Source organism: Trachemys scripta, chromosome 4, assembly GCF_013100865.1.
Source record: "Trachemys scripta elegans isolate TJP31775 chromosome 4, CAS_Tse_1.0, whole genome shotgun sequence".
Lineage (NCBI taxonomy): Eukaryota > Metazoa > Chordata > Testudines > Emydidae > Trachemys > Trachemys scripta.
In genome coordinates this window covers 82,085,385-82,111,788 of record NC_048301.1, presented here as the reverse complement: position 1 = coordinate 82,111,788, position 26,404 = coordinate 82,085,385, and the positions used below count along the sequence as shown (strand labels likewise).

General features: G+C 41.1%; 1 protein-coding gene across 4 annotated transcripts in view; it reads left to right on the top strand.

The window, feature by feature from the left end:
- The window catches only part of CTTN (cortactin), a 35,483-nt gene extending 11,580 nt beyond the window's left edge, over nucleotides 1-23,903 (top strand). For 3 of the 4 annotated variants that reach the window (XM_034769730.1, XM_034769731.1, XM_034769729.1), the window contains 13 exons: nucleotides 1,640-1,750; nucleotides 2,556-2,610; nucleotides 3,584-3,694; nucleotides 4,657-4,767; nucleotides 5,457-5,567; nucleotides 6,871-6,981; nucleotides 8,391-8,446; nucleotides 9,762-9,831; nucleotides 15,867-16,015; nucleotides 19,440-19,529; nucleotides 20,324-20,513; nucleotides 21,586-21,657; nucleotides 22,190-23,903. In XM_034769730.1, coding sequence (XP_034625621.1) covers nucleotides 1,640-1,750; nucleotides 2,556-2,610; nucleotides 3,584-3,694; nucleotides 4,657-4,767; nucleotides 5,457-5,567; nucleotides 6,871-6,981; nucleotides 8,391-8,446; nucleotides 9,762-9,831; nucleotides 15,867-16,015; nucleotides 19,440-19,529; nucleotides 20,324-20,513; nucleotides 21,586-21,657; nucleotides 22,190-22,326 — 1,374 coding nt within the window. In that variant the 3' untranslated portion in view covers nucleotides 22,327-23,903. The remainder of the gene's footprint in view (nucleotides 1-1,639; nucleotides 1,751-2,555; nucleotides 2,611-3,583; nucleotides 3,695-4,656; nucleotides 4,768-5,456; nucleotides 5,568-6,870; nucleotides 6,982-8,390; nucleotides 8,447-9,761; nucleotides 9,832-15,866; nucleotides 16,016-19,439; nucleotides 19,530-20,323; nucleotides 20,514-21,585; nucleotides 21,658-22,189) is intronic. The other variant, XM_034769732.1, reaches the window with a different exon arrangement.
- Nucleotides 23,904-26,404: the final 2,501 nt, after the last annotated feature.

Here is a 26,404-nt window from a genome sequence, read left to right as displayed (position 1 = left end):
CCCGGCTCCTTTGTAATTCAATGTAACATTATTGTACTTTAAGATGTTATGCCTGGCTCATGTTCCAGTGACTGATTGGAACAGAAGGGAGGGAAAAAAAAAACAACCACATTAAGCCATGAAATGGTCATGAAACCAGGCTTTGGAAAAGCTGTTGACTGATAAGAGATGGAATGTGCTTTGTACTGTCACTTGCCATTTTGTACTGTTTAACAGTGATAACTTGAAAAGCAAATGGTGGGAAGTGGTAAGAGTCTTTATTCTGATATAGACTTTGGGAAAGAGAATGTCTAGCAGCTTCCTGTAGCAAACTGAATGAAAATATTAATGTAAATGATAGCCCTAGCCAGAAGTTGTTTATAGCCATAACTCTAGCTTTCTGTACCATAAAACAGAAATGTGCCAATGATCATGGGAACTAACTTCAATTATTTTAGTTTTAATATTTACTACAGTAATCAAATACCTTTCAACAATTAGCTGCCTACTTTTCTACTGCAATGGAAATTATTTTGATTTTACTACAGTGATCACCATTAGTCTTTTAGCAGATATCGATTCTCTATCTGAAATTGTCTGCTTACGAAGACAGGAATTTGTGATAACTGTGTGTTTGTTTGTAAATAGAGTCAAATTACTTTCCCCTCTCTCTGGTTTAAAAAATTCCCTGCCAAAGTATAATGAAGTGATTGGGCAACAAAGTGAAATAAGAATAGCGTTCCTAGAAACACGTTTTGTTGTTCAAGTTGCATGGGGCTCAAATAGTAAACTAGTGATCTGAGGCAGCTAATGACATTTGACTAGAATTAACATAGTATATGAGGAAGTATATTTTCTATCCGCATAACTTTTGGATGGTGTTATCTTCCAGAACTGTCATTCCTGTTTTCCTAAATTAATGATTATTTCTTTTAGGCTATGAAAATTCGTGGTTTTTTTTAATGTAATACCACATCATGCCTATGTTAAAAAAATGTTCTTGCTATCCAATGATAAATTTAATGTCTGGTGGATGTGAATGCTGCATTCGGTTTAGGCAGCCTTTGATGTTAGCCTTTTGCTTTAAACTTGCAGAATTCTACGAAGTTTCTTTTGTCCAAGAAGTATCTTGTGTTTAAGTTTGTAGTGATCATTTTTCTACTGTATATGGTCTATAGCTGCATACACAATTATCACTCCTTGTATTTTATTGGAAGTGAAGGCTCCCTTCTAAGCCTTGGATCATGGCAATAGGATTTGATTCAATATCTTTCCTTTTACCACCTCTGTAGTTTAATTTATAAATCCTGGGTGAAACACTCACTCACTCAATGCTTCCAGACTCTTTCCTGGGATTTTGATCACTTTCTTTCCTAGGACTATATTGACAACTTGGTGACACAATCCTACAGATTCTTATTCCTATGAGAAATCTTTATGTGGGCATTTTGCAGAATTGGACACTTAACATGCATGGCTTTCACTGTGCAACTGCTACTAATGCTGACAATTTGCATGTCTAAAGAGCCACATAAATTATAAATAGGCCTCTAGGTGGTGCCTAATCTCAAACTTCTTTGTTTTTAGACTTACAAAGTATAGTGTGTTACCATTTTTGTTAGATGCAGTAATCCATTTTTGGATTTCTAACTTCTTTCAGTCAGCTGTTGGCCATGAATATCAATCTAAGCTTTCTAAACACTGCTCCCAAGTGGACTCAGTAAGAGGTTTCGGAGGCAAGTTTGGAGTACAAATGGACAGAGTTGACCAGGTTAGTAATTTCCTACAGTATTCCAGTTACTTACAGCAGTTGTGTTCATCAGTTTACATAGCGTATTGGTTTTATCATGCTAAAAACTGCTACTGCTAGGTGTAACACATCACTGTCATTCATTTTTAGCACTGTACTTTGTGCATATCAGTAAATTGGCTTTGGTTATTATGGATTAATACTTTCTTAAGAAACAAAAATCCTTCCCCCACAATTAAGTTGAAGGATGGCCCGATTTGAAAAAAAAGATTGAAAACATGTCAGTTAGCCAAGCTACATATGTTTATGTGACCAGAAAGATGAACACCAAGTAGGGAGGGAATTTAGCATGGTTTGGGGCACCTAGCAAACTGAACCACTAGGCTGACTATCAAGGTGGGGAAACTTTCCCAGACTGAACATAAGAACGGCCATACTGGATCCATCCAGCCCATTATCCTGTCTACCGGCAGTGGCCAATGCCAGGTGCCCCAGAGGGAGTGAACCTAATACTGATGAAATAACCTCCCGCTGGAAGTGGTGGAAGCTCCAGTGTACTGAATCACTAAACCTGACAAGACCCTAATGTACGTCAGGGAACAATCTGCTTTGGCGGAGGCTGAGAAAGATAGCTTAATGGATCTGTTCCTCTCTAATGTTTTGAGGATATTGGCCCGGAAATCTAAACAGACACTTATGCTCCAGAACCAAGAGGCTTGGAGCATCACTAAGCTCTGATTTCTTTTCTGCTGAAGTAGACTATTTTGTATTACTAATGTCTGACTTTTTTTTAGGAATGCTTATTACTGTATTATTTCTCCTACAGTCTGCTGTGGGTTTTGAATACCAGGGGAAAACAGAGAAACATGCCTCTCAAAAAGGTAAAGTGTTGAGGTGAATGTGTATGTAAATAAATAACTGTTATCAATATTAGCTACTTGTTATAAGACTCTACTACAATAGCTTGTATATAAAACTGTTGAGGAAACACTGTTTGTAAGGTGCCTAGCACAATGGGGCCTCAACCTGCATTGTCAGCTATCCAATTATTCTGCGTCCAAAATGATTTACTACTCTTTTGTAGTAAGTGGACTCAAAAACTACTCACTTGGCCTTAACAAAATGAAATGCTCTGTTTGTCTTTAAGGGTCTGACTTGTCCTTTGTTCCCCACCCCCAATACTTTAGACTGGGTTCTCTGGAAAGTCTGGGGGATGGGTGGGGCTGTCTGGGAGAGGTCACTGCTCCCTAGATTTCAGGCACCTGGCCCTGGTGAAGATAACCCCCAGGGGCAGTTTTAACTTATGCCAGTTCCCAGAAGGACTATATGCTAGTGGAGAATGGGGCATAGCAGAGCCTTTCTATTCTGTGCCCCTTCCCTCTCCTTGCAGTGATGATCTTCACCCCCAGCCCTCTCCTGCCTATATGACAAGAAGTAGAGGAGTAAGATCATACTAATGTTTAAAACTTGCTAGAAAACAAAATAAGAGTATAGCCTTGCATTTAATCTCTTCTGGGGGCGGGAGTGTTAATGGGGTTAATATTAATGAAGTAAATGGTTCCTGTGTTTTGGACAACTATAAATGAATGGGCAGACTAAACGCAAAACACAAAATTACCTTCGGCAGAAGTTTTAACAGCATCCAGATTTACAAATAGGGAACACTGACACATACTTGTGACATCATGAGCCATGGTACTATGCTAAATTCTGCTTGTTGTGTTTGTAAGTTTTATTTTGTGGGCTAGTAGCTATTTTCAAACTGAGATATTATTCTGGATTTCTGCATTGCAACATTGACTATGACACATGAACTCACCATGTGTTTGATTGTGTTTTGTTCTCTGGACTCAGATTACTCAAGTGGTTTTGGTGGTAAATATGGAGTGCAGGCCGACAGAGTAGACAAGAGTGCAGTGGGCTTCGATTACCAGGGTAAAACAGAGAAGCATGAATCTCAAAAAGGTTAGTCGACATGCATGGTTTTTGTTCTATTTTTTATGTGGTGCAGGTGCATTTACCAGGAACAGTCTTGTAAAATATTTCATTTTGGTAAATATTGATAGATATTTGATATCATTATGTACACTAGATAAGTCGTTAAAAGTTACTGAAAACTTTTTCTTCTTGAAGGAGAACTTTAAACCATACACTTTAGTTTAATGAACACAAGGATTCCAAGTGGAGGTCAAGTTTCAATTACATTGTAACCAGAGCTGATCAACAAACTTTTTGCAAAAAAAACTTCTGGCAACTTTTGAAATTTTTTACCAATCTAATATTAAAACCTTAAGTGCTCAAATACAGCAGTGAGGTATTTCTAACAAAATCGCCCGATAGTTAAAATGTAAATTTTACTAATATGTTGGTAACACTTAGGGATTTCCAGAGTTAATATAGTGTTGTTATAGCTGGTCAAAAAATTGTTTACCAAAAAAAAAAAAAAGTTTAAATTTTTTTCAGCAAACAAAGGGACACGTTTATCTCAAAATCTTCCCATTTTCTGACCAGTGCTAAATAATATATTTGCATCACATTATTACCTGAAGTAACAAACCTTTTTTTTTTTTTTTTTTTAAATGGCGACCATACTGCTCTTGATGTAGCTTTAGAATTCCATTGTAATTTCACTGTTTCAATGCCTAGTTATCACTGAACTCTTTGAAAGATTAAAATTCCTCACATCATTCAGTGCTTTGGCTAGCTTTGACACTGCTGTTCTATTTTCTCCTGCTTAAGGGGAAAACGTTAAGTGATACGTTCTGAAGAATTTAAGACTTAATATCCTGGATCTAGATTAGCCAGGGATGTCAGTATTCTTCTAATACATAATTTAAAACAAGTGGCTGTGGTTGAAGCAGTCTTGTCTTAATAATGTCTTATTACTGTACATTTGTAAATAAAACTCTGTTTACTCCTGTCTCCAGATTATTCCAGAGGCTTTGGTGGTAAATATGGGGTTGACAAGGACAAAGTGGACAAAAGTGCAGTTGGCTTTGAATATCAAGGCAAAACAGAAAAGCACGAATCACAGAAAGGTTTTTATTACATACTTTTATTTAATAAAGTTTATGGGTTGAGTCTAACACTCTTAAGTAAGGGTGAGAACCTCAAAGCTGGGAAGTATACTGTTAAAATATCAGCATTCTTGTCAGTGAGATTTTTTTTTTTAAACTAGAAAGTATGTAATTGCAAAATCCATCCCCAGTCTTGCAATCTGATCCATATGGGAGGACTTTGATACCCATGTGGAGTTTCACAGAAGTCAGTAGGACATGATGGTCTTCAGATGCAGATCAGATTGCATGACTTTATAACTATAATACAAATAATAAACAGCAATAATAATAATATCTGGATAAAGAACCATATCATAATATGTTTTTTTGGTAGCGTAGAGGAGGTGTGCATGCATCAGAATTGTCCTTTTCTTATCTGCCATGTACCTATTCTGTGAATGTTGAGACACTTACTACAGTGTAAATCAGAGTATTGTGGGGGTGAGCTGTTCTGCACTTTCTGACTTTTATATTAGTTTTTCGGATTGCTGTGCTTCCCATTCCCCACTGGGGAGGTGACTTGGCAAGGGGAAATGGACCATGGAAATAATTCAGTACCGTTAATGAAATACTAGGGGATAAACTGTCTCATCTATAATATCCCTATTTTGTTCAAAATGTTATCTGTAACAATCACACTAATGGCTTGTGGAATTTTATGTACATAGATTATGTGAAAGGATTTGGAGGCAAGTTTGGTGTACAGACAGACAGACAGGATAAATGTGCACTTGGTTGGGATCATCAGGAGAAAGTGCAACTGCACGAATCCCAGAAAGGTATGTTTGAGTTCAACTTCTTAACTACACTTTTAACATGCTTCTGGTTCATTTTACAGTTTATTTTCTCTGCAGCTCTGGTAAAACTGTTTCATAGTAGCTAACATTGTAGTTGCTTCTCCATGTTTGAAACGTTACTGTGTTGCAGTCGGTGGAATGTCTTTACAACCGGTTTAACAAGTCATGACTGGTATTGAGAGCCACTGAAAATATTGATTTAGCGGGTCAGGAGATATGTTGGAATAGCCTTATGAATGTGCACTTAGCTTGGATTCTTGATTCCTCCTCCCCCCCCCCCCCCCAGTAAAATTTTGGAAGCCAGCCTCTCCGAAATGACTCCTATCCTATGTAAACTGCCAGTTCATATACCAGGACAAATCCTGCTCACTGTACTCAAACTATTTTCCTCTTCCTTGCCTTGTTTTCCTCCCCCCCCCCAATGCCCCCCCCCAATGTATACCCACACCTGCAGGAGGTAGAAACTCAGCATTAGCAATACTGACCTCTTCCTTCTCACCCAGATTTTCATGGCCTCCATGAAGATGGGGAGGTCTGCAGCCATAGTCTTTTCCACAGTGGACCAGTCCGTGCTGCCCCCACACTGAAAGGGGATCTCAGTCTTTTCCCTTCGCAGCTTCCTGTGAGAAGGGATGATCTGTGCCCTCATCTTAGCCCCTTATATCAAAATGGCTGTGCCAGAACAGCTATCAGTGAATGGAACATAGTTCTGAACACAGATTTTTTTTTTTTTTTTTCTTCAGAGTAGTAGCAAGAATATTCCTTATTTTTGACAATGCCAAATAGGAGTAACTTTAGGATTTTTTCCTTCTGATCTGTATTCCTTTCAAAGCTGGGCTATAAAGTACAAATGTGATGGCATCCATGAAATAAACTTAATTTGCTCCTAAATATTGTCCTACTCTCATATTATATTTATCTTTTGAGTACATATGAATACAGACATAATCTGATCATGAACATATTTTAATATCTGAGTGCACGTATACAGTATAAACAGTTGGGCAGAGAAGTGTTGTCTGCAGTATAGGAAGAGCTGCAAAATATAGCTAAGAACATGGAATTGTCTCTATTATATTCCTGTTAATTTAAGTGGAGCTGGCCTCTTCCTAATCCCAAGTGGAATTGTTGACATTCTGAATATACACTTAAAAATGAGTGTTCAGATTCTTCTAAAAGTACTCCTGATTCATCAGAATTGCTGCTGCTGGTTATGTCTTTTGAATGTTTCTAACTAAACTTATCTGTTCCTTTTCCCCTCCTTTATTACATGTGGCTTTTTCAGATTATAAGAGTGGTTTTGGAGGGAAATTCGGTGTTCAAACAGAGAGGCAGGACCCATCTGCTCTGGGGTTTGAATACAAGGAGAAACTAGCCAAGCATGAGTCTCAACAAGGCACAGTCTCCAGTTGTAACTTTCTTAGTGCAGCCACTTCTAACACAGACTTAAATAGTCCTGTAAAAAGACTGATGTGTGCCATAAGTAATCTAAAGAAGACATTCTTTTAAATTTCTATCCCTATGTTCTCTATCAACATCAGGCTCTTTCCTTAAAATGAGCTGTTTAAACATGATCTAATAACAAGTCCATATTAAGGATATGGGTTCATAAAATTCCAAATGCCGCAGCTAATAAAATAGAAACAGATTTCCAATATTTAGTTCATGGTGCTACACCAGCATTAGATCACACCAGCTTAAAAGTCCAAATGTAAACCTTTGCCTTAGTTGAAATAGTAGTAAATTATATCATGTTATAAAGCTGCCTTTATTCATTGTGAGATAATTCAGGTATGAACTACAAGTTCTAGTTTTCCGATGACATCTTAAAGTGAGAAGTCTGATAGTGTAGAGTTTTTTTGGAAACCCTAAATCAAAATAGTATAATTGCAATGTATAAAGGTGGTTAATAAAGCCATGCATTTATTCTGATTGACAATACACACTAAAGACACTATTTCTAACAGCAGCCAATATGTTACGTACTGTCGTGATCTAGTTCCAAACATTTGAAGTCTAGGATAGCTTTACTAGGAGTTCAAATACACAAAGTCCCTGATTCCATTTTGGGAATGGGAGCACAGGAAGAAGTTGTAAGTCAATTTTCCAAGACACAGACCTTCAAGCACTCTTCATTTACATGGTAACTGCTCATTATTAAAATAAGGCAATAAGATAACTACGTGACATATTCCCATTGCAGATACATGGAACACCTGTCTTAATTTTGCATGAACCTGGAGTCAATACTGAAATAGGAGAAAACGTGAATTTGGCAGCTGTGTGTCTTTACTTGATCAATTCCATGAATGGCATGCAAATAAAGAGTATTTAAGTGACACTTATGCCCTGACAAGTGTTACTGCAAACTTGATAGCACACTACTCTGAACAAAGGAAAGTAGCTTGGGTAATATGACCTATACTACAGGAAGTAACAATTAGTACTGTGAAAGACTGTGCTCTAGAAGTGGTGCATTATGAGGGGCAATCTCTTATTTTTTGCTTGGTTCCTGTCAACATAGCAATCATTAGCTTAACTTTCACAGAAAGAATGTGAAAAGCATGCACATAGCTCACGACATCTTTCTTGCCTGCTCGTATATGAAGAGGCATCTGTAGATAGATAGATGTGTATGTGTGTGTATATATATCCTGATTTGCATCAAAAGCAAGTTGCATTTTCTTTGGCTGCTGTCTTTGGAATTCTGCATGTAGCTTTTTTGAAATGGCCATTTGCATTTAACAGAACTTAAAGGGAAAAGATTAAACCTGCCTACTGTGACCTTTTTATCCTGTTTTTTAGATTATTCAAAAGGGTTTGGTGGAAAGTATGGGGTACAGAAGGATCGAATGGATAAGGTAAGTTGTTTTGAAATTATCAAGAATTCAGTAGTCTGGCTATTGGTTTAAAATTCCACCATTATTAGTGAGGCTGGATCTGTAGTGCTCTGATCTCTCTACTTGTATCCTGCTTAGGAAATTCTCCTCTCCAATTCTTTATAGTATATAGCGCCTTTCATCTGAGGATCTCAAAGCATTTTACTAAGGTGATTATTATCCCAATTATATACAGGGGGGGAATTAAAACACAGAACTTAAGTGATAGCAAAAGTCCCACACAGAGAGGAGCAGAATTAAGAAATATAACCCTGAAATCTAGCTGGCCAGTCCTCTCTTCTAACCACCAGACCGTACCTCATCTTACACCTTGTGAATGTCCTCTCAACTAATTAAAAGTAGTTGCCTCTGTGTTTGCGTCATTTGTCCATTTATAATTTAGGGGAATGTTGCTATGTTTCATCATCCTGCTGCAGTAAGTAGCACACCGAACTGTTTGAATAGTCACTTACCCATTCCACAAACTAAAAGTAGCTCTGTCTAATACACCCCTGCATGAGAATTTCATCAGAACCCACAATTCTAACTTTAATCTTATTAAAGACAAATTGTGATGTAAACTTCAAAAAATACTGCTTTATTTCACAAGTTTAAAGGATGATGGTCTGTATACAGCCCCACTTACCACACTAAATACTCCTATCTGTTAACTTACAGAAGTATCAAAGCTTCAAACTCTTCTACTGTATCAGTGTATTATTTTACCCATGCTTCCAAATATCAGGAAATCTTTAACTGAGGGAACTCTTTCATTTATTTAGTTATTTTTATTGCTTGATTTAAAAACCTGTCTCAAAATTACCTCTCTGTTTAGGGTTCGCTTCTAGTTACTTTTTATGTTTTAGGCTGGATGTTTTATCTTGGTAGAAACCCTTCTGTTATACAGACTGAAAGGTTATTTTGTATTCAAAATAACAAGCATTCAGCAAATTTCTGTCTCCTACTTTTATGACTCATCAATATATAAATGAGATTAATCAGTAATAAAATTATTGTTAATAGGAATCTAGTGTGACATGTGTCTCTGAATGAAGGTTAACCCTAAATAGTCTGGTGTATTGAAAGAATTCATTCCCTTTTTCATGTTTTAGGCCCAAAAATGTAATGGGCTTTAAAAAAATAAAATAAACCTGTGCCCTTGGCGGTAGGAGTCCTGATTTAGGATGTTGCAGCAGAAGATCATGCAGGTGTGTGCTGCCTTATTTACTGAATGAGCATATGATGAGAGAACTGGTGCTGCTTTGTGTAGTAGTTGATACTTTCTCATTACTGATAGAATGCATCGACTTTTGAAGATATTGAGAAACTGTCATCAACTTATCAGAAGACCAAGCCAGTAGAAGCTGGTAAGATTACATTCTTGATTACAGAATCCTTTTTTTATGTTTCTCTCATGGGCTGTAGAAGGTGGGTCACCTTAATCTGGAACCCCTAAGGTTACTTCGCCCCCTTTGGTACCAATGAGTAAGAATCCAAGCTTCCTTTTTGTGACCTTGGCAGGTCAGTAGCACTCACATATGCCTTATTTTACTCACTGACTGTAGAATCTCCTCTCTGAGTGACAGGTGACTCATTCCCCCCCCCCCAGTAGTAACAGTTGAGTCCAAATTAGATGTTGCATTTAAACAATACATTGTTTCTTTGTGAGGGAGAAGAAACAGTACCAAGAAACTAAAAAGCATCTCCTTGATTCTCACTCAGGCTGAGATTGTGCTAAGCTTCTCTAGAATGGGCTAAACAACTTAGGCTTTGTCTACATGAGAAAATTGTACTAATTAAATTAGTTTAGAAACAGACTTAATTAAATTCGGTGCAACATCTTGTGTAGATGCTCTGTTTCAGTTTGAGAGTCATTTATATCAACATAGGTTATGTTGGCTAAGTTTGGTTTCTAAACTGACTTAAACCAGAACAACTTTCTCATCTAGACAAGGCCTTACAAAGGTAAGTAGTGTTGATGTTGCATGTCATTTCATATTAGCTAATTGCTTTTCTCCCTCCCCCTCTCCAAATCTCCTGGAAGGCTAAGAGAGTCTTTCTTTCTTTCTTGCATAGAAATATTGGCCTGAATAAATATTGACTGGCTTTACTTAGCAATCTTATTTGCTTTCTACAAACACTGGGTTGAGTTAATTTTAGTTCTCAGTGTCACAAATACTATTATTCCTGAAGGAATTCTGCGCCAAAAATTTTACAATTCTGCGCACGATATTTTAAAACTCTACAAAATTCTGCACATTTTATTTGTCAAAATAACACAGTATAATCGCACCATTTTCAATTCTTTGCTGACAGGTATTTTGAAATAAATTACCAAAATAATTGAAAAGATGTGATTTATGTTGTTGTTGTTTTATTGTGTTATTTTTGACAAATAAAATGTGCAGAATTCCCTCAAGAGTATCAGGGTTCTGTGTGGCGCAAGCTGGATGCAGACAGCTTGGTGGGACATCTGGGTTGGGGAGCAGGGGGAATATGGACGCATAGGGGCTTGGTTGGGGTGGGGAGGGTTCTGGGTGTAGGGGGAATGGAACTCTGCAGGGGAGTCCAGGTGAAGGTGGTTAGGGCACAGCGGGGCAGGGTCTGGGTGTGAGGGAATCAGTGGGAGGTCTGGATGCTGGAAGAGTGGGGATTGGTGGGGTGGGGGTCAAGGTGCAGCTGGTTGGGGCTCAGTGGGGTGGGGAGCTCCTGATGAAGGGAGTGAGGCTCGGGGGAGAGGGGAATTTGGGGGCTCGTGACTGCCCCCGATGCAAGGGGTGAGGCTGAGGAGCAATGGGGTGAGGAAGTGGGGGAGGGGTCACTGTATGGGAAGCCGCTACCCCTGTCCACCCAACCCCCATGCATCTGGACCCGCCAGTACCCAACCTTCCCCCCCCCCGGCCAAGCCTCACCCCTCTCCCTGAACCCCCACCCCACTGTGCCTCACCCCTGCACCCAACCTCCTCCCCCCCACAGTGCAGAGCTTCCTGCAGCCGGGGGAGGTTTCTGGGTATTGATTTGATCCTACCCGGGCTGCTCTGTGAGAGGCAGGGGGGAACTTGGTCTCCTCGTCCCTCTCCTCCCCCAGCCCAGCCAGAACCAATGTCCCTGGGCAGCCAGGGCATCCCCAGACATCCCCCGCCCCACCCCTGTGGTGACTTACCTCTCCCCGGGCTGCTCTGAGTGCCCCAACAGATGCACCTGCGCTGCCAGGGAGGGGTGAATGAGCACTAGAGCAGCTTCTCTTAGCTTCCCCCCAGAAACCATTTTTCGGTGGGGAAGCAGAGAGAGTCTGTGGGGGGACATGACACTGAGCACGCGCAGTGGCGTAGAATTCCCCAGGAGTAATTAAATACACTCACACCAGAATTGTTTGCACAGCCACCTTGACAGCACTCCAAATAAGGAACAAACAGAACATTGTGACTCAAGGGTCCAGTTGCACTAGGCAAAATTCACCCCGTGCAGTGGGCCAGAACAAAGCCTTTGCACTGCCTGAGTCCTACTAACATCCTCAGAAGTCTCTGGGCCTGATCCTGAAAGCCTGTTGTGCGCATGGAACACCCATTAAATGCAGTGAGTTCAACAGAGAAGGTTTGCAGGACTGGGCCTTATGCTTTGAATGAATCTTGGAACGGGATATTTCTTTTCCTTCACATGTTAGGAGAGGGAGAAGAAGGGGCAGAGGAGTGTGGTTAAGATGTATTTAGAGTATTGGCAATGTAGCTGATGAGATACCATGTCTGGGCTGTCTCTCATCATAGAATATCAGGGTTGGAAGGGACCTCAGGAAGTCATCTAGTCCAACCCCCTGCTCAAAGCATGACCAATTCTCAACTAAATCATCCCAGTCAAGGCTTTGTCAAGCCTGACCTTAAAAACCTCTAAGGAAGGAGATTCCACCACCTCCCTAGGTAACCCATTCCAGTACTTCATCACCCTCCTAGTGAAAAAGTTTTTCCTAATATCCACCCTAAACCTCCCCCACTTCAACTTGAGACCATTACTGCTTGTTCTGTTCTTCCTCCCTCCCTGTCTGTCAAGACTTTGAAGTATGACAAAAAGCTAGGTGCTGCACCAAGTTGTTGCAGAAGAAGGGCTTGTAGTAACTGAGCTTAAAGAATCTTAAGAAATGATACTTAGATGTAAACGTATGTTAAAAAGCTGTAATACTGATGCTACTATACTTCTGTGTCAGGTCTCTTTATTGAAATCTGCCTTTTTTTAGCATTGTTAGCATATGTTTGGGGTGCCCAGGGAATGAATTGCACTTTAGCTCTCAAAAACTCATTGAATTTATACCATGAGGATGTTGCTACAACAGTGAATGTGTATTAATTGCTCAAAAGATATGAGGTTCTACACTCAACTCAGTGGCATTTGTCTGTTTGTCTGTAATGCAATAACTTTGGAATGCCACATCCCAGGCATCTTTAGTGCCCCCTGCTACTACCTACGGGCCGAATTCAGCCCATCAGGGCTTCCAGTCCGGCCCACGGGATTGCCAGCCCCATGGCACAGCAGGGCTAAGGCAGGCTCCCTGCCTGCCCTGCCTCAGCGTCGGTCCTAGAAGTGGCTGGAACCACATCCCTGCGACCCCTGGGTGAGTCAGGGATTAGAGGGCTCTGTGCGCTGCCCTTGCCTGCAGGCACCCCCCCCCCCCCGCAGCTCCCATTGGCCGGGAACAGGGAACTGCGGCCAATGGAAGCTTTGGGGGTGATACCCACAGGCGGGGGCAGCATGTGGCGGAGCTGTCTGCCCCATCCCACACCCAGGAGCCACAGCCGGACATGCTAGCCACTTCTGGGAACGGCACAAGGCCAGGGCAGGCAGGGAGCCTGCCTTAGCCCTGCTGCGCGCCGCTTCCACCCCGGAGCTGCTTGAGATAAGCAGTGCTGGGCTGGAGTCCGCACCCTGAACCCTACCTGCACCCCGCACCCCAACCCCGTGCCCTGAGCCCCCTGCTGCACCCCTCCTTCACTCCAACCCCCTGCCCTGAGCCCCATGCTGCACTACGCACCCCCTCCTGCACCCCAACCCCCAGCCCTGAGTCCCTTCCTGCACACCACATCTCCTCCCGCACCCCGCACTCCAACCTCTTGCCCCAGCCCTACATTCATGGCCCTGCATATAATTTCCCCACCCAGACGTGGCCCTCGGGCCATAAAGTTTGCCCACCTCTGACCTACACGTATCAGAGGCAGCAGTTCTACTTGCTGCATGGGGAGAGTGTAGCCTGGAGTCTAACAGAAATAAGAAAACCAAAGAGCCTAACAGGAAGGATTTGGGGATGGGAATTTGGGAAGCACAAGGATCCAGAGAAATGGGGCTGCACTGGTGAGGGAAGCAGGGAGCGGTGGGCAGGGCCGGCTCTAGGTTTTTTGCCGCCCCAAGCAACAAAATTTTTTGCTGCCCCCACCCCAGCCTTGGGCTCCCCCCCCACCCCCCCGTTGCCCCCCCCCCCGGCGCTCTCCCCCCTCCCCCTGCACACCCCTGCCGCCCCAGCCCTGGGCTCTCCCCCGCTCGCCCCCCACACGCACCCTCCTTCCGCCCCAGCTCTGGTTCACTGGTAACTCGCTCCCAGGGTGGGTCATTCAGCAGGAATTTTGGATGTGCACAAAACACAGACAGAATTGGTTCCCGTGTGGTTACAGAACTGCAGTAAAGTGGAACAATTTTCAGCTTGTGTGATTGGAGGATAGCTGGATGCATATTATAAGACTGTCCTCCATAAACGAGGAAAAGTTGAGGTGCCTTCATTATTCTTTTGTTCCACTCTTTGTTTCTATGGGGAATTTGCCAATGCAATATCACTGTCTTCCTTTTAAACAAATAAAACTTAAAAAAAAAAAAAAAAAAAAAAAAAAGCAATGGCTGTTGAAAATAGCAATTCCAGTCCTAATAACCACTGGGAAGCATTTCTTGCTCAATTTTATCCTACTTTCTCTACAGCAAGTTACAGTGGATCAGTATATTTGATTTGGGAGAAATGAAGTAACAGCTGCCCAAATTGAGCTTGAGCACTCCTGAATTTTGAGGGTGTTCAAATCTGGAAGGCAGGTGCTAGATTCCCTTTCTGAATATTAGCTAAATCTGGAAAGGAAAAGTCAATTTCTGCTTCCATGGCTCAGAAGTGGAAATCTTCCTACGTGCCTGGTACTGTATCTAAAGCTGCCCAGTCTAGTAGAGCCTCCCCTCCCTTACTTTTCATTATAAATTCTAGTGGGATCCACGTACCTCCCTTGCTAGGCTTCAGATAGAGAGGGGCACTGTCCATTTAGTCCACCCAATTCTTTCTTTGGGGGCTGCAAGGTGAGGTCACACCAGTATCCCTAATCCGGTCTGGGGATGTCTTCTGAAGGGATATCTGGGCCAAAGCCTTCTACTCCTTGGGCACACTTGTTCCCCCTTCACAGTGCCACCCCCTTCTAGCAGTGAGCTCTCCATTCACAGCAGGCTGCAGCATGAGGTCTCAGCTTCCTCACTCCCTCCCCCTCTTTCCTGTTGGTAGTGGCCAAGGGAGTGCTGGAAAATGTAGTTCTTTCCCTGCTCCAGGGCTGGCTCTATAGGCAGGGAGCTAACCAAGGAACTACAGCTCCCAGGGCCCCCTGTTGGTTCTCAGCTCCCAGGCTGGATCCCTGCCAGCTGCTGCCCCTGTAAATGGGCTGCCCCAAGCACCTGCTTGCTTTGCTGGTGCCTAGAGCCACCCCTGCCGGTGGGAGCAGGGGAGTGGATCAGGTCCCGGGGAGGAAGCAGTGATCTGGAAAGGACTAAGGGCCAGTGAGAAAGCAGGCACCTGGAGGCAAGAAGAGGAGCGGACTTGGCAATTTGGGGGAGCGGGAACCCACAATGGGATGGAGAGTAGGGGTGATGAGGAAAGCATGAATTGGGTTAGTTGGCATGGAAGTGGGGACCCAAAGTCAGAGGAAATGGAGTTGGGGAAGGAAAAATGGGGCCCTGGGAGAGGTGAACAGGGACCTGGAAGGGGTGAAATGGAGATGGGGAAAATGAAGACCTGACGGGGGTAGGGGGGGGGGGGGGGGGAATTGGGGGGGGGGGAATGATGACCTGGCAGGACACTGAGCCACTACCAGGGTGGGGTAGAGAGGAATGGGATCCAGTGGTCTGAGGGAGTGAAACATGGGGGACACAGAGCCCCTGCCATGAGGTAAGGGTATGGGGACTTGCAGGGATTCCCATCAATAGAGGAGGATGGCACAAAGGGAGCTTGTGGGGGTGGGGAGCCCTCATAAAGTGTGTGGTTCCTCCCCCCCCAACTATGAAATCTGGCTGTAAACTGACTTCAGTGTGGCGCCTTGCAGAGATTCGGTGCAAGTAGAACACTTTTTTCTGTTTTTCATTTTGATCTTGATTTTTTTTTTAAATATTTGTAATGTTACAGTGAATAATAAAACAAGCAACATCCGAGCTAACTTTGAAAACCTAGCCAAGGAAAAGGAACAGGAAGACCGAAGGAAGGCAGAAGCTGAGAGAGCACAAAGAATGGCCCAGGAGAAACGAGAACAGGAGGAGGCGAGAAGGAAACTAGAAGTCAGTAAGATTCAGAGCCCTTCTGGGCAAACTCTGGTGGTTTCTGAATGTGCGGTAGGAGAGGAGAAGGGTATATCCTCTAGAAAACACACTTCTTTCTTTCTCTTGCTAGACTTGGACATTTAAGTATTCTGGTGCTAGCACTTCACCTGGGGGCCAGGGCCCCTTTCTATCAAACTGCACCTTCAGACACACAGCTGGACTCCCACAAGAGCTATAAAAGTAACCTCTGAATAGCTAATGGAATCCCAGAACTGGAAATGGAGAAAATGTTGCTTAACCTCGACCTGCTTCATAGAACACAGTGATGCTGGGAATGTGAATGGTTTTTAATTTTGAATAACGAAGTTCTACTGAGTAGTCATGACTCTCCCCTATTAATGGGACTGGATGATTTGAGTGTTAGCAGTAAGAGTTCTTTCACATCTAGGTCATTCGCTGAAATCCAGGCAAGATTGGTAGTTGCAATTCCTGGGAAATGAGTTGGTGATCTCAGTCTTCTCTCTTAGAAGACAGGGCACCATGTTACCCAAATAACGATCCTTGTTAGCTTTTTCAACAGACACCAAGGATTGACTGGGTCTAGAGAAAGAACTACCATCTCTTCTCTGTGGGGTATTGTAAGTTAGGCTGACGGAACCTTGCACAGTTTCCCATGGACTGAGGTCATCTGCCTTCAAGGTGGTCAGTCCAGCACTGCATAGATTTAAAACATCTAAAAATCGGTGTGTTACATTCTCTGTGTGGAAGAGAGATTTAAAATACCACAAAATAAATTCACTGATTATTACATAACCCAAGCTGTGTCTAAGCAAAGAAACATACAACTAGTGTACATATAGTCAAATCAGTAATAGCAGATAGGCTTGTTAATTTACAATTGAACAACTGATTTTTGCAGTATAGGTTTTGTAGGGCATGAATGCGAATTCTCCCATTCCTGTGTCTCCAATCAGAGGGTGATCTCTCCTTCTAGACTGCTTCAGCTAATTACCTCACTGCTTTTGTTGGTCACATGCAATTTGTTTTGTTTTCCCTCTCATGCTCATTTTACTTCTAGTTAGGATGGTATTCAGGGATGATGTTCTTTAAATGCTCTGTTGAATCAGCCAATGTCTAACGATTGTTAGTCTCAAATGCTAGAAGTTGCTTTCTAATCCAGACTTCATGTAGAGCAATTTATGGTGGCAGAAACCCAGCTCTGGGCTGTTTGGCAAGACCATATTTTAAGCATCTTAAATGTTATATGGAAAAGCAGTTACACTGTTGGCATCTAAACTACAGTCTGAGAAGCATGTAGCCATTTTAAAGAACACATAACTCAGACTGTACTTAAACATTTGAGGCTGCTAACTTAGATTGAAAGTATCTAATGCTATCTTTAAACAGAGAATTTAACTTATTTTACACTTGTAGCAATTTAATGTAGTATAATAATGTAGCACTTTTCCAGTGCTTTTCATCCAAAGAACATAAAGCCTTTTTCAAAGGTGGATCAATATCAGTGTCTCCACTTCATTTTTAGAGGTAAGGAAACCGAGGCACTCAGTTTAAATAGCTTACCCAAAATCACAGTCAATGGGAGGTAGGATTGGGTATCTGTGAAACTTCTCTTTTGGGCTACACTGCAGGAAGTCTATCTAAATCTACAAAATATCACATATAAAATAATAATTACAGAACTTAAAGGTGAACGGTAAAACAATTTTTTCTGCCATTTTGCTTCTTAGTAAAGCATAAAGAACATCTCTAACTTTTCTCAACTTTTTTTCTGCTTGTTCATCTATACATCATAAATTTCAGGTCTTGAATTCCCTATTGCTATAGAACTCCCTGAGAAAACTCTCCAAGATACGAAAACCTGAGCAACTGCAAAGAAAGAGGAGACTTGTTCACACTGGGGCAGATTTTCATAAGAGCACAGCACCAGTGTGTTGAGTTCTTCAAGCTGGGCCAGTGTTCAAGACTCTTGTCCTTGTATGTTGGTTACACTTCTTTAACTCAGCCACAAACAATGAGGAGCAAAGGTTTCTGTGTAAGCCTTTCAGCTTTGGGCTGGGATTTCTACAGAAACGTCTTACAGGGAAGTCTGGGCTTGATATTCCTAATTTTTTTCTAAAGAATTGAAAAACACAGTATCTCCCTGTCTTTAACCTTCCTTTTTTTAATTATGAAAAATGCTCTGTTTTTATCATAGAGGGGCCGTAAAAAGAAAAGATATTGGCTGTTTCCCTGCAAAGAGCACATACTTCTATTCTCAGAGTACTGCATGCTCCTACAAATGTCTGTTACATTAGTGAGAAGAATTAAACACAAGGCAGACATGTTAATTTCTGTTGCTAAATGGCACAAGCAGTTACTCCTGAGTATTGCAGCTAAAGAGGCAAATACTAACTAGCTGGCAATGCCTAATTTTTATAACCTTTTAAAATCATGGTAATATTAATCTTCCTGTATTTTAATATCCTACCTCAGTCCAAAATTAACCCAAAAGATTCGTGCGTCCTTTTGGCTGAAACATTGCCCCTGATTCATGTCCAATCAGCATGCAGTGGACTGTGTGGAGCTCCAAATTGTCGCACGCTGTGTAGCAGAATGCAGTGGTAGTGTTGCTTTTATTTACACCATGTGGAAACCTTGTGGAAGTTCAGGCCACACATTGTCGCGAATTTAATTCTGTCCTAGCTATTAAAGCCTGTTGCCTTGTCAGCTGGTTAACATGCCAGGAAAAGTTTAAACGTTTTTCTCATCAAAAATGACAGGTCAGTTTTGTAACTTGAACATGTGGTATCAAGTTCCCTACACTTGAATTAAAATACAATTTGAAGCCCGGTTCGTGGATTTAAAATACTGAATACAGATAACCTACAGATGCTATGCAAATATTCCAAAGAGCAGAATCAGGTGCTCGCTTTACATTCTACAAGTAACATACATAAATTACTCTCTCTTCTAATCCACCCTATTTATTCACACGCCTTATGACCAGTCTCAACAAAACACACAGATTTAATGATAGGTTTCAGAGTAGCAGCCGTGTTAGTCTGTATCCTCAAAAAGAACAGGAGTACTTGTGGCACCTTAGAGACTAACAAATTTATTAGAGCATAAGCTTTCGTGGGCTACAACCCACTTCTTCGGATGCATATAGAAGAAGTGGGTTGTAGCCCACGAAAGCTTATGCTCTAATAAATTTGTTAGTCTCTAAGGTGCCACAAGTACTCCTGTTCTTTTTGAGATTTAATTATCCAATTAGTTAGATGCTGTGTTTCCAAGTCAAAAAACCATCCTTTGTCACCAGGCCTTCTAGAGTTAGTGTAAGAGCATGCTGGTCATTGCACCCACACTGCTTCTTGTTCACTATCCAGGAGTCAAACACTGTTCAAAGTTATCCTGAATTTAATCACTTTTCTTTTTGATAAAGGAACAAGCTAAAGCCAAAAAACAAACTCCACCTCCATCTCCCACCCCACAGTCTGCTGATGAGAAGCTGCCCTCAAGCCCAGTTTATGAGGTTAGTTCAAATCACAATTAGTAGCTTGAATAGCTTGTCCTAAACACATTTCAGTAGTGAACAGGCTTTATATTTGTGGGTAATTTTTTGTGGCTTTGCTGTGAAGTAATGATGTCCAGTAAAGTGGATATATAGGTAGCCTTGTATCAATAAGATTTTTCTCTCCTACTGAAATATTAATTAAAGGGGTTAATGTGGGAAATGGAGTTCTTACAACAATTAATGTTAGAGTTCAGCCTTAAAGGGTGAAATTGAAATAAAGTGAGAGATGTTTATTCTTCCTAGTATTAAAATTTGATTGTTTACAGTGTAAATAGGAAAAATATAAATGCAACAAGCAAAAATGTGTCTAATTGTGAGAAATAGACTTGTCTTGTATCATAAACAATCATTTATTAACAATATTACAATATTTACACAATGGACCTGTTGACATTACAGACGCATGTCTGTTTAGTTGTAATGCACTTGTAGTGGTATCTAGAGATTTAAAGTTATCATGTCACTGGTTCCTGGAATCATAATAGTGATGGCAGACTAACTTGATATCTATAGAATAGCTGTTCTGTTCCGTTGGACAGATCATCATACTTAGGGTGACCTCAAGACATTCCTTCACATGTTCATATTGTTGTCTGATAATATTGAATATTGCCGTTTTCAAAGGAAATGTTCTCGCTAGTTTGAGTTCTAGTGCTGAATGCAGTACCTAGGAACTTCTCTTCTGCACTATTGATGTCATGCTTGAGGGGTTGCTTATGTGACCCTGACAAGTTTCACCGTTGTTTTTCTAGGATGCAGCTTCATATGAGTCAGATGCAATCTACAAGAATTCCAATACAATATATTCAACTGTACATGAGCCGGAATCCAGCTACAAAGCTGAAGAGTCAAACTACCAAGAAGCAGTCAGTCAGCAGGAGCCAGAATATGACCCAGAGACAGTCTATGAAGTGGCAGGGGCAGGAGACCTCTATCAAGCAGGTAGAGTGCTCTTATTTCTGAGTTGGTACCTTCAAATGGTAGGTAGTGATTCAGTGAATAATTGTCCTGATAGGTTCCTGTCACAGGTTTGGGCAGCAACATATAATCTAAGTTGTTAACATTTTAATTTATAATTTAAATGTGCTGATATCAAATTAAAGGGGCAATATGGCAAAGCAGAACATTGACCTGCCTTTAGAATGACTGGGCCTTATTTCCTATGCTGAAAATAAATAAGATTCATGATTTAATGTTGAACTAACTATAATACAAACTAATGACTGCTTTTAGCTGAAGTTTAGAGAGAGCCATCCTCTTGCTTCTACTTATGTCATGTAACACAAATTGGCTTTGGAAAAAAATAGAGGTGAACTTCAAATAAAGGCTTATTTTAGCCAGTGCTGGTCAGCCATCTTGAAAATCCTACTAACAAATAATTTCCTTTAGAATTTAAGCAACAGATGTAGCTTTTAACCTTTGCAGTTTGGGACATTCAGCCAAGAAAGCTAAATCTGCTGGTGGGGGAGTAGAGATTGGAAGGGTGTGTTCCTGTTTTTCATGTCACATTTTTTTTTTGGTGTGTGTGTGTGTGTGTGTGTGTGTGTGATACTTTTTTCATCTTGTAAAAGTATTTGTTCATAAACTAAATCAAAGCTGCCTGTCCCCCCCAACCCCCCCGCCGCCATGCAAGAATGAAATTTCTCTTCAAAGTGTGTCCCTGGATCTATTCACATTTTATAGACCTTTTCCTGAACTATAAAGCAATGGGTCTTCATTTCTACCCTCTCATGCACCTTTCTATAACAACCTCCCCATCCATCTCAATTTCTAATTTGTTGTAAAAATATCAAAGAAACCAATCAAAACCTATGCCAATATTTCCAAAATTGTGCCTCTTCTGGGTGCACGCTGACACAGTTGGCTAGTTTGTTTCCTTACTTCAATTTGTGTCCAAATTATAATGGAGATGTGGAAGAAGGGTGCCAGATTACACTTTCATAAATAAGGGCTCTATCTATATATAGTGTGGTTTTAGTCCTCTAATGTGTCTGTCTTTTCTAACACTCTTTAGAAGAAAATACTTATGATGAATATGAAAATGAACTTGGAATTACAGCCATTGCCCTTTACGATTACCAGGCTGGTAAGCGCAGGTCTTGTTCTCTTTAATTTTGTAACCTATGAATAACTTTCTGTCTAGTGTAATGTTAGCGTAATACATATCCCCCATCCAGAATACATCAAGCCCAGCTCTAGCAGTTAGATATTAAGTGACCGCCAGGCCCGAAGAGTAACATGAATATTATGGTTATAGAAAGTTTTCCTTGGTGTGATGGGTAGCAGTCACTATACAAGATTAACAGTATACCCGACGTGTAATGGATAAGAATTGAATGTTCTCCTTTTAGGATGAAAGCTGCCACTATAAAGCAAGTAAGAGGGAGTCTGTTGCTCAGAGGAATCTTTTAATTATCACATTTTCAATCCTGTTTTAAACATCCTTGTTTGGCGCATTGGAGAGAGGAAGGTAGCTAACATACTAAGGCTACTCTATGAATAACTCCCTTTTTAATCACTTAATGCTACTAAAAATACCATTACCAAGGAAAAAACTGACCACAGTAGAACTTCATGTGAGAGTACTAAACACATTGCCTCTTCCACTCTTTTCTCAGCGGGAGATGATGAGATTTCCTTCGATCCAGATGACATCATCACGAACATAGAAATGATTGATGACGGCTGGTGGAGGGGAGTGTGCAAAGGCAGATATGGGCTCTTCCCAGCCAATTATGTTGAGCTGAGGCAATAAAGAATATTGTCAACCGATTATGCCTTAATGCCATAGTCATTAAACCTGATTTAATACACTACAAATCATGATGCTTTTTTGAGGATGGAGGGGTATATACATATTGCTTTTATATTTAATACTTTGCTGATGCTTTTTAAAATGTTTATGCCACAGAATTCGCTAATATATTGTAACTCTTATGTTCCCCACCAAGGCCCCTGGTAATGGTTTTTATGCATTTTGAAATGTTTTTCCTTATTCTTTGCCAAATTAGTGATTGTCATTAAATGCCATTTCAAGGACTATTAGCTGCCTGTCATAAGAATGCATGTTTCACTCATACCTGTAAGTGAACAGAATTACCTAGTGATTAAGTCTAGTTAGTCTTCCACTAAATGTTGTCAGCTAAAGATCATGGCTATGTAGGTAATTTGCATTTCCACATAAGTAGGAGTACACCTGTATTTCCATATATAGTGTATGGATAAGGGAAGAGAAGGACTTGAGAGTTACAGTTAATGACAACTACCTAACTTTGAATATTGGCCAATATTTAGATATGTATTGATACTATGAAGGAAACAGTCCAGTTATTCATTATTTCATTTTAAAGTGAGGTCTCTTGGCTCTTTTATGGACTTTCTGGTGCTACTGCTTTTGTCTTTTCCCCTATGGACATCTTAGCACTAGCTCTTGCTAATCGCTTCGTTCTCTCCCCCCTCCCAGAAAACCCTTTTAAAGTTGCTACAGAAGTGCTTGCAAAATTTCAGTGTTGACTCATCCAAGGACATGCATGGTCTTTTCAAGGAACCCCAAACTGGCATCCAAAACAGAACCCCACTACTTACAGTAACAGTCTCTCTGCCTTAAAGATTAAAAGGAAGTACAATGTTGCTATATGGCATCGTGTGTACAAATATATTTTTGTTCATACAATGAAACAGGCAGGCTTGCAGTTCAGTAAGACAGTTATAACCATATTTCAGTCAAGAAATGTTAATACAAATAGCATAAAACCATTCCAAATAGTCTCCATTTCTGATCAACACAAAGACAACTGTCCTCTTTATATGTTCAGCTGAAACTGCCAGTAACATTTCTCCTTAACAAAGGAGTTAGTCCTGTTTTTTGCCAAAATAGAAATTGAAATTCTTATCACTCTTAAAAATTGGTTTACTTCACCACAAAAGTTAGTGTCCCTAGCAAAGAGAGTAAGTTCCAGCTAATAATGCATATGTTAAATGTGTATACTGTCTGTATCCACCTTCTGATCAAAATGAGAATGGCAGGGTGGAACTGGCACATTTGGATCAATGGAGTACAGAAAATCTTTGTATAAAATGGCACAGTGTATCTAGGAAGAAGGTATCCTGTTGAAACCAAGTCTTGAATGGTTGGGACAATCTTTAATGAATGTCATGTATGTCATATGACTTTTTTTTTTCTCTCCCGTGGTTTCATTTCTTTGTCGTATTGCATTAATAGATTGGGTTGGGTTTTATACGCAGTTTATTTTATCCAATTTTGCATAGAACACCACATAGGAGATATGATTTTTTGTAAATTAAATATTCAAATAAACTTTTTGAACCATTTTCATGGGATATTTTGTATTTTAAAGCTAATGTATCAAGAATGTTGAGGTTTCAGTTAAGAGATTCTTATTGTTCACTGATCTCGTCACCTTCACCATATCTGCTTCCAGGTCAATCCGATTCTTAACACCATGAATGAGTACTTCCAGTGGACACTGCTATGTAGTGCCCAGTTATTGCAGTGATAGGTACCTTTCTTAATGAGTGTCCCAGCAGCGCTCTGCTGAATTTTCTGAATACTTCCCTAACACACAGATCCACTGGCTAGCCTCCTGTTCCTGCCCCCATGTGGAAACATTTAGATTTTTTTTTTAAAAGGGGGGGGTTATGGGCCAGAGTTTCAAAAAGAGTGTAGCTCTCATTTAGGCTCCTCAGTGAAGTGAGCTGACTCCCCCTGCCCAAAACAAACACATGCAGGATGCCACAGCTCCCACAGAGAATGAGAGGTGTAACTGGAGCTACAGGATACTGAGGTCTTTGAAAATTTGACTCTTAGCTGTGTTTTTTTGGGGGGAGAAAAAAGCTGTACATAACTGGCTCCTAAGAAAACCAGCTGCTGTGTGTGTCATAAAACTTTATAGCCCTGCTATTTAAGTCCTGAAGCATTAGCTTCTCCACTATTTTTTTGATACAAAGCTAAAGCAAGTTGCATATCTGTGTTGTAGAAACCACCTTGGAAGAAGCTGGATGGGAGTAGCTGTCCAAATGGTAGGTGGCTTGGGATTTTGTGTCCAAAGAGGTAGCTGAGCCTTCTGGTACCGGGGAAGAGGATACATGTTCTCCATTTTTTCCCCTTCCCTCATGTGGACAGGGTCAGAGGTGACATAAAATTCTGGGGGGCAGCTTGAATTCCAAGTTCCCCACCTCACTAACCTTTCACTAGCTAGTAACTAGGTGCCCCACTGCTCTTCCCTTCACTCAGACCTGGATCACCTGAAAATGAGTAAGTATGCTAGGTGCATGGTATTGCAAAAATTATCATAACTGGAAAGAGATCCTTGTTAAGTGCTACTAGGGTTTGGCACTAACATCCCCTTGAAATGAATGAGGCCAATACATATCTCAGAGCCTGTGACTCTCTGCAGATGCAGGAAAGTAACACTGCATTGCTTTACATTTAGTTCATATGTTGAAGGGTTTTTCTGTAACTCAAAGAAAAATTAAGTTCCTAACCCTTTATCTTAAATTCTGTTGCACATTTAGGGGAGGGGGCAATGGGACTCTGCAGATGGGAACTTGCCCAATATAGGGGCCTCTGCATATAGTAGATATATTAATTTAAACACTCTTGCTTTTAAAATAATTTGGACAGACACATAAGCAGCATTAAAGAATAAATAAACATGACAATTAACTTCAGACATTCAATAACAGCTGATTCATGGTTGGAAATCTAGGCTTGCAGTGTCAAGGGTTAATTTTTATACCAGTGAATAGAATGACTGGCCCTTTAAGGGGGTTAGAGCTGAGTTGCACCTGTGCCAGAGTAGCTTGCCTCCACAGGTGGAGGAAATGAATTCACTGGGGGTGGCGGGAATGCAGTGGCTAAGAGCTGGCCTGCTTGGAAAAACAAGAGCAGTCTGTGGCTCTCAGAGAGCCAAGAATCAAACAGAGGGACTACAAGCAAAGAAGCCCTGTGAGTCAGCATTCTATAATGTGTAGGAGCATAGCTAGGAGTACAGGAAGAGGCCCTGGAAAGGCTACAGGAACAAAGCCCAGTTGTGTAGGGTTCACAAGGCTAGGAAGCCATAGATGAGAATGGGTGTGGGTTGCCCTTAGGGTGCCACCCTGTGGGGGGGTGCAGTGACTCCGAGTCATTAAGGAAAGGAATGAGCGGTTGGTTCTACCAAGCAAGATGAGGCAATGACCCCTGCCAAGAAGGGGAGGATAAAGAGACTGAGCAGAGCCCAGGAGGGGCTAGAGCTGCACCCAGAGGCAGGGCAGGGGTAGAAAAGGAGACAAACCCTCAGAAAACATGGCTGTGTCCAGCTTAAGGCTGACAGAAGACTGGTATTGTGTTTGTTTGGACTTTAGTACTCTGGAAGGGTCTGAATTGGCTGGAGAGCTAAATTACCTCAGCAACTGAACTGGGCTAAAGGTGAGAGGAGAGAAGAAACTGAGACAGCAGTTGGGCCTGGAGCCAGAGCAGGTAGGCTCCAGTTATGCATATAACAGAAACAGTGTCTGCAGACTTTAGTCTGTGTTCATTCTAAAAGCCCCTTCATGCATGATGGCAGTAATTGTGTGCTGCTGTGTGGGTAGGCACCCCTCCAGCAGAGGACTTTCATGCTAACTCAAGGATCAGCAACCTTTCAGAAGTGGTGTGCTGAGTCTTCATTTATTCACTCTAATTTAAGGTTTCGCATGCCAGTAATACATTTTAATGTTTTTAGAAGGTCTCTTTCTATAAGTCTATAATATATAACCAAACTATTGTTGTATGTAAAGTAAATAAAGTTTTTAAAATGTTTAAGAAGCTTCATTTAAAATTAAATTAAAAT